At 32.9% G+C, this 7980-nt stretch overlaps 3 protein-coding genes across 3 annotated transcripts in view; 1 reads left to right on the forward strand and 2 right to left on the reverse strand.

Moving 5' to 3' along the window:
• LOC106106904 (forkhead box protein K1-like) overlaps positions 1-4556 on the reverse strand; it is a 37635-nt gene extending 33079 nt beyond the window's left edge. Inside the window, exon 1 of the mRNA XM_013287562.1 lies at positions 3762-4556. Within this exon, the coding sequence (XP_013143016.1) occupies positions 3762-4126 (365 nt within the window). The 5' untranslated portion in view covers positions 4127-4556. The remainder of the gene's footprint in view (positions 1-3761) is intronic.
• Positions 4557-5005: 449 nt separating this feature from the next.
• Positions 5006-7847, forward strand: LOC106107380 (GSK3-beta interaction protein). Its single transcript, XM_013288220.1, has 2 exons — positions 5006-5196; positions 6856-7847. Exon 2 carries the CDS (start codon positions 6860-6862, stop codon positions 7205-7207), a length of 348 nt encoding a protein of 115 aa, XP_013143674.1. The 5' UTR covers positions 5006-5196; positions 6856-6859; the 3' UTR covers positions 7208-7847.
• The window catches only part of LOC106106905 (dynein heavy chain 3, axonemal-like), a 22059-nt gene continuing 19361 nt past the window's right edge, over positions 5283-7980 (reverse strand). The window contains exons 58-59 of the mRNA XM_013287563.1: positions 6202-6429; positions 5283-5667 (exon numbers count right to left, since the gene is read on the reverse strand). Coding sequence (XP_013143017.1) covers positions 5371-5667; positions 6202-6429 — 525 coding nt within the window. The 3' untranslated portion in view covers positions 5283-5370. The remainder of the gene's footprint in view (positions 5668-6201; positions 6430-7980) is intronic.

Genomic DNA, 7980 nt, shown 5'->3' on the forward strand with positions numbered 1-7980 from the left:
GCATATCACTCAGACATCCACTATAGAAATATCATAAAACGGGAGTTTGAACAGAAAAGAGAAGAGAATACTTTCAAAGGCAAAGAATTATCTGGCATTAATTATTAAAAAGACAGAAAAAGGAACACAGATTTATTATTATTTAAATATCAAAAGCTTTACTAATCTACTTTAGTAATCAGAACTAAAACTTATTTACATAATCTTACTTCTTACTAATCTTACTAATGTTATAAATGCGAAAGTTTAGATGGATGGATAGATGGATAGATGGATGGATGGATGGATGGATGGATGGATGGATGGATGGATGGATGTTTGTTAGCGTTTGTAGCCTAAACGGCTGAAGGGATCTCCATGAAATTTGGCACAGGTTTAGAGCATAGTCTGGAAGAACACATAGGCTACTTTTTATCCCAGGATAAGTTACGGTTCCCGTGGGATTCATTGATCTAGTTTTTTAATGTTTACTCGATCATTCTGCAACGGTTCAACATATCTTGTTGAAATTCGGCACACATATAATACAAAGTCTGGAGTACACATGGGATAAGCTTCATCCCCGAGAAATGTCCGGTTCCCGAGGGATACGTAGCTTTTTGTAATTTGTATAGTTTGTATGTTTTCTAATACCACGCGTACAAAGTCGCGGGCAACAGCTCGTATATTATAAATCTAATAAAATATTATAAATCCACGCACGTCATGGAGCTCGCCGTGCAGAACCGCCTCCCGGACCACGTCACAGATACCAGCCTCACGTCATTTAAAAACAAGCACAAGTCATGGCTAATACAAAAAACCTTCTATGGTGTCGAAGAATTGTTCCTACCATGATTGTTTTATGTATAATTTTTATGCAAAATATCTGTAGTGTTTTTTCTATATTTTTAACGGACTTGTAACTTTCTTACCAATAAAATACTTGTATTTGTATTACATAAGATAAACAAACATAATCATTACAACTGGGACAAAGGAAATCACTAGACAAGGGCGAATTTAAAAATAGACATCGAAAACAGATAACAAACTTTCGAGTTTACCGTAAACATACCGTGTTATAAAAAATCGCTTTACGAGGAAAACACCGAGTATATATAACACATATTAACTACAAATTCAAAAATGTATACATCAACATGATTAAAAAATCATTAACATCACATATAGCTATTAATTCTAGATCTTAAATGAATGACCTAAATGGCTGTAATATTATTCAGCGGTGGTCATAGTTAAAACACTAAACAGTGTAATTATATTTTTTGGCATAATACAGATGATAACATAATCATAAAGATATGACAAGAAAAAATGCTTTTTAACATAATTTGGATGACCAAATCATTATGGGACAAACTTAAATTCAATCATTAAATTTAAAACATCTGCACATCATCATTACAATTAAATAGTACATACAAATTACGCTAATCATCACTATTGTGTACTAGCTTTCGGCCGCGACTCCATCCGCCTGGTAACAAAAAAAATCAAAACCAGCCTATGTGTTCTTCCAGACTATCCTCTACATCTATGCTAAATTTCATTGATATCCAGATATATTCAGCTTAGACTACAAACTCTAACAAACATCCATCCATCCATCTAAACTTTCATATTTATAATATTAGTATTAGTATGATGTGTTTCTGTAAAATTCCATTGTCAAAATCTGTTCATATTTAAAAAAATAATCTATCTCTGGCTTTTTTAATAACAATAATATGCCTCAATTCATTTGTTTCCAATCACAAATTAGTTTAAGAAATTAAGAAAATATTAAGCTTGTAGTAACTAAGTATTTTACTAAGAATCAATTTACTAAGTCAATTTCTTTTCCAATAAATTGATTACACAATTATTTACATAGTAGTATAATAAGTTACTACAGTAAACTAAACCCATGCAATATGTAATCCATATTGAATACTATCCTATGAGAATTACATTATATTGCATCATCTGAGTTACAATTCAACAAGCGGTACCAAAAACACGCACGCGCGATATCATTTACAGATTAAAAATACAATTTTCACTATCTTTATTTATTATCTGTGGAAGAGTGCACGCAAAACAAATATGGCCAACTAATGACCTCGCAACTGTTTGTTTACTCTGTCAATTGATAAAGGTGTTTGTTTATATTATTTATAGCAATCAGAGAAAATAATGAATGAAATAATTTACTATCTTTAAGTGGGTGGTCTAAATGAAATTATGAATTAAAACATATTTATAGAAGTGTTATACAATAAATTTATAGCATCGACTGAGCAATTATTGTTACAATTTGCTAGTTATATTACTTGTAACATGCACCTATCATTGAATTAAAAAAAATTGAACTAGTGAAATGTTGATGCTAAGAAACAAATATTTGTAACCTAAAAATACCTCTAAAATTCCATTAGCCATTAAAGCATTGAATTATTTCTGGGAATTAATTAAAATAATTTACTGTATGAATTTTAATCTTTATTTAAAAACAGAAAATAATAGAGACAACTGACTATTTAGATATAGCTGCATATATTAACTTGTGTGCTTTTATTATCTACATGACATATACTTGTTTAACAACACAGTCTTCCACCTTAGCCTTACAGAAGTTTCTTTTTAAGCGTGAAAATACATAGCCTGAGGTGTGTTGTAAGTTTAGTGCTTTTTGTTAAAGGAAGAATTGTTCGTAATATGTGCCACAGGGTGGTGTGTTTTTTGCGCTTTATTATAATAGCATGAATACCTTACAACATTATGTGTTACACGGAAGAGCGGGACTTAATGACACAAGTGCCTTTTGGTTACTTAAAAGGAAGTCTGACTGACTAATTAAAAAAAACAACTTTTAAAAAGACAGGATTATATATTCTATCAGTTGTTTTGTTTTTACATATGTACACTGGTTACTCTGGTATATAAGGTATAGTTTATGTAATCCTTCTTCAGGTTGCAATGTAGTTGGCATTTTTTTTTTATAACATAAGGTGGCAAACGAGCAAGCGGCCACCTGAATCCGCCAAAATGGCGAAGCGACCGCTGCCCATAGACATCCGCATTTGGTACCAGTTTTTTCAAAACTAAAAACTATCCAGTAGTTATTTTTATTTGACCACAACTGATCATAAACACACAGTAGAAGATTTTCTTTATGTGTTCATTACTTTTAATCAATAATACTTGATAATTCATGATATTTTTAAGATTGACTACACAATGTTTTGAATTATAAATGGAGAATAAACAACATTTATGCTTTTCTCTAGAAATTATTTGATTCTGTTTGCAAACATACCACATTAGATAATATATGTGAAGCATTAAATAGCATGATGTCATCAATAAACAAGTGATGACTAACTGCTTATTTTGTGTGACAATTATGTATTTTTATACACACACCCACACAATACGAAAATAAAATTTGGACAAATTCCCAACATGTTACATGTAAATTGTTGACTATTCATAATGCCATTACAGGAAAATCAATTACAAATAAAAACTTAAAAGGAAAGCATTGGAAGAAGCTTGATGACAACATACACAAAATATGTTGCAATTATGTTATTACATAATAAGTATTCTAGAAAAGATAACATTTAATAGAATAATAAATTTTCAACTAACGAAATGTAAACAAAGTACTACATAATTGCTTGACCTTTATAAAAAAAAATCAATCAAGTAGGTATAAACAAAAAATAATGTTTACAAACAAAATGATTTTTTTTATAAGGTTAGGAAATGCTTACCTTTTGGGCAGCAACATAGCTGCGGACCCCTTGCGCTGGAACACACCGTCGACGAGCACGCCATTCTTGCTGTTGCACGTGAGGAAGAACTCGGGGTGGTCATAGAACAGTTCTAGATGCCGGCGCGATATAAAACTCGAATGTCCCATGTTTACATCGACCTGACCGCGGCTCGAATTCCGCCCTATAATGACACGTTTTTGCCGAATAAGGTACTCAAAATCCCGACCGTCAAGTCTCGCGATGGCGATGGGCGCCGGCTCTTGCGCCCATTGCACCTTCGAGGGCGAAGCGGGCGCTGACTTGAGCGCGAGCAGCGCCCATGCGTCGCTCTCCGAGCTCGGCGTGAACTGAGTTTGAGCCATCTCCGGCGCGTGTTTCACCAACGCTGTCCCGCGGGCCGCACACCCTCACGATGGCACATCACAGCTCCAACGAACCACCCGGATATCCGGAAACTGCCGAATCCGTCCCCGTTCTACACTTTGAGGTTACAGACGGGACGCACATGCGCAAAGTTTCAGCTAGTGCGGTAAACAAGAATTATATAAATCACACCACCACGTGATAAAACTGTATACATATATCTAGTCCGGAACCGTGGATCGATATTATTCGGCGTCGGTACACGATTCTCTATAGAAATATTAACTTTTGAGGTGTTGCACAACAAAATTTTCGCAATTGGACCAAAATTAGACACTAAAGTAAACACGAGGCGAGAACAAAAATAACCAAAAACGTCAGATCGGCATACGCAGTATACAAGGTTTCGTGCGCCATCTGTAAGACAACAAAAAGCAACAAATTCTCTAATTCCATTTTACGCAACTGATTTTACAATCAGAATATTCTTCGGTCATCATTACCGTATTCAGAACTTTTTGTTGAAAATGCTGGATGGAGTTTTCTGATGGATGATGAAAATTCATAAGAATAAGACAAACTTAAATGCCAATATCTGAATGTTATCTGACAAAACATTTTCCTAGCTAGTTAAAGCTCGTAAAGTTGTATACCTTAATTATACTGAACATTGCTTAAAAAAAAATTAAAAAAGGTGCAACTGCTGTTTTAATAAGTAATATTTTTATTTCATCCACCAACCTCACCAAAATCTAAATTCAAATCGTAGGAATCGCCTTGTCCGAATCGTATATTTATAAAACTTTTTTAATGTGCGTGGCTCGCGGTGTCTTGTTGCTTTTTACCTTTTTGGCACTACGAAGAAAAAAACATTCTGATTCGAAAAATTTTTGACATTTGACATGACGTGACGTTCTGTGAAAATTCGTTGTTTATTTTGGCAAAAAAATAACTTTCCGTAAATAAAAAGACAAGTAATATTAGTTGTCCGTTTAAAATTTCATTCCTATTTCCTTTATTCTCATGGTATTTAGATATCTTAAAATCACCAAGTACATCTTCTATAGTGGTGAGTATTAAACATTTGATTCATGTATAATTTGATAGGAGATTAAAAAACAAAAAATGTGTACAAAATACCTTTATTTAAATTCAAAAACATTATTATTTCATTATAATTAAATTAACTTAAAAAAAACAAAAACAGTTATTTCAATGAACGAAACAAAATACTATTTGCTTTTTAATCGTCAAGCTGTGTTAAACTTGCCACACCTCTGTTTATCCAATGTTTCTCCGGTATATCCGTCCTCAAGGTTATATACATGACAAAGTTACTTGAATGTCCCGTGGTGGCTAGGACACCTCTTCTCTCACTAGTTTTGTAGATAGGACAAAAGTAACTCGGTGGTGGGTTGAATTTTTCAATCAAAGCTGGTTGGAACCATATTATTGGTATTGTGTCAAAGAGGATTTTTGGATATGATTCATCCATTTGCATTGTTTCACGGTTCCATCTGGCTCCTTCCAAGAATAATCCCTGTAGACATAAAACACTGACATAAATATTTCTTTAATACAAGGTGACAAATAAGCACAGAGCCATTGGAATTAAACAAAATAGGTAACTGCTGCCCAAGGACATCTGCATATGCAGATATGTTGCCTATCTTTACACCAGATTAAGGCATGTTGAGAAAGAGGATTTTTCTCTTACCCATTCATCCTATCCCACTAACAAATCCTTATACTTCCATCCCATTTCTTATAAGAAAATGGAAAGAAAGAATGAAAAATAATTTGAATTTCCTGTGAAAGTATCTTACCATATTCTTAATTCTAGATTTGAAGATTCCGGACCAAAAACATAAAACTGTAACGCCATGCATAATACTGTACCACAACTCACCCAAACATACATACTGTGTTCATGACCCTGATTATCCATTTGTTTCCTTTGCTGCATGTATTAGGACAAGAAATTTTGAAACACAGTATAGAAATGTAACACATTGTCATATATCTCACATAATCCCATGAGACACTATTTGATTTTAAGAAAATGTAATCTCACCTTACAATAAACTCCAAATGTAGGTTCTTGTTCACATTCAGCCTCCATACTAGTGATAGTGAACTCGAAATGTACATTGTCTATCGGTATGCGGTTGTGTCTTGAGTAGTTCTGTAGCACACCCGTCAGGAATGACTGCGTAAAATAGAACCCTGATATCCAGAACACTGATGGTGGACCCTCATCTATCCAATCTTGGAGGAATTTTAATCTGGCAAACAGAGTAGTAGGTTAAAAATTATAATTTTGACCTGCAAGTTTCACAGAAAAAAACTTTAGCAAACTATTCAAGATATTGAGTAAATGCATGCCTTACTTAATCACTTTAAATTTTCTAAGAACCAAAAATAATTCTTGAATTCTCTTTTTAATCTTAGAGCGTATTCGCACGGGCGAATTTTTAACGTTGCGTTCTTTGCTATATTTGGCATTGGCTTACGAGCGATTAACGCTTTGAAACCACTTTTGATTTGTTCGTCTAGTGTTTAAAATACAACACTGTGATCAAAGTCGCGTGTTAAAAGCCATATGAAGTAATATATGAAGCTCCATTTGTATCTATTTGAAGGTATTTTATCGAGTGTTTAAAAACCGCCTGTGTGAATTGAGGATTTGATACTGGGTGAAACTTTAACATGTATTGTTTTTTAACAGAACAATGACCGAGCAAGTGTTAGGTAAAGAGACATGGCCACTGGAAGCAGAAGCAGCGTTAAACGATGTGCGGAAACATGTTAAAGAAGCGATCGTCGAGCCAGACTTGAGGAGTACCAACCAAAAAATATACTTAAAAATAACTACCCATGAAGATGAAGTGTACACTGTAGAGATGTCGGCATCAGGATTTAGTGTTGTTGAGTGTCTTAATAAAAGATGTATTACATCGGAAAGGAAATATGAAACTCTATATGCATTATTAGATAATATTAGCCAAAAGTATAGAGAATCCTTTGGTGAAGAATTGACATTGAAACTAAGAGACTTGGAAAGGAAACAACAGGGTTGAACTTTTATTTTTAATAATCAAAATTATAAGTTAAATTGCCATATTATTATTCAAAAACCTGTTTAAATGTAAAAATGTGTTGTATTCTGCAGGAAATCTCATAATTAATTCCTATACAACCCTTAACGTAGTTATAACTGTACAGTTAAATTATGTCTACACTCGCACAGTTTTAACTGAAAAGTTTGTTCAGTTAAACTGGCGTAATTGAATGTTATTACTTTTTGTGTGTATTTTATAAATACAATGTGTACTTTTCGTTCCTTTTCTATGTGAAGAATTTAATATGTAAGATTTGTAAATTGCTCAATTAATATAATATTTTTCTAGCTTTACATACTAGAGCCAGATAATTTGTTTTATGGTGTTATTGGAATAAATTCTCAATTTTGTTTATTTAATTGAAATTTTAAGTGTGTTCGCATTATATTATGTTAAGTATTTTGAAATGTGTTTTAGTACAAACTCTGTATTTAAATGTAATTTCCCCTACGTATGTTTTAATTGTGTCATATTATTGAATTTTAAGGTAAACTTGATAAATGAAAAGTGCTCTAAAAACTTTGGCCAGTGAACTAAAACTACCACAGTATTGATATGTAAGATAATAGAGTTTAAATAAATTTGTATTTTACCGAAACTTTGATATTTCAATTTAACCTTCCATATACATAAAAAGACTTACATAAGAGCTATGGTATTGAAGAAAAATAAATAGGCCTTCTGAGAGTATTTAGTTATTAAAAAACTATGAGAGTACCTGGCGAGAAAAT

Source organism: Papilio polytes, unplaced genomic scaffold (assembly GCF_000836215.1).
Source record: "Papilio polytes unplaced genomic scaffold, Ppol_1.0 DF822067.1, whole genome shotgun sequence".
Lineage (NCBI taxonomy): Eukaryota > Metazoa > Arthropoda > Insecta > Lepidoptera > Papilionidae > Papilio > Papilio polytes.

What these genes read in the sequence shown, in the direction of transcription:
- LOC106107380 (XM_013288220.1), top strand. Translation starts at nt 6,860, where the DNA reads ATGACCGAGCAAGTGTTAGGTAAAGAGACATGGCCACTGGAAGCAGAA.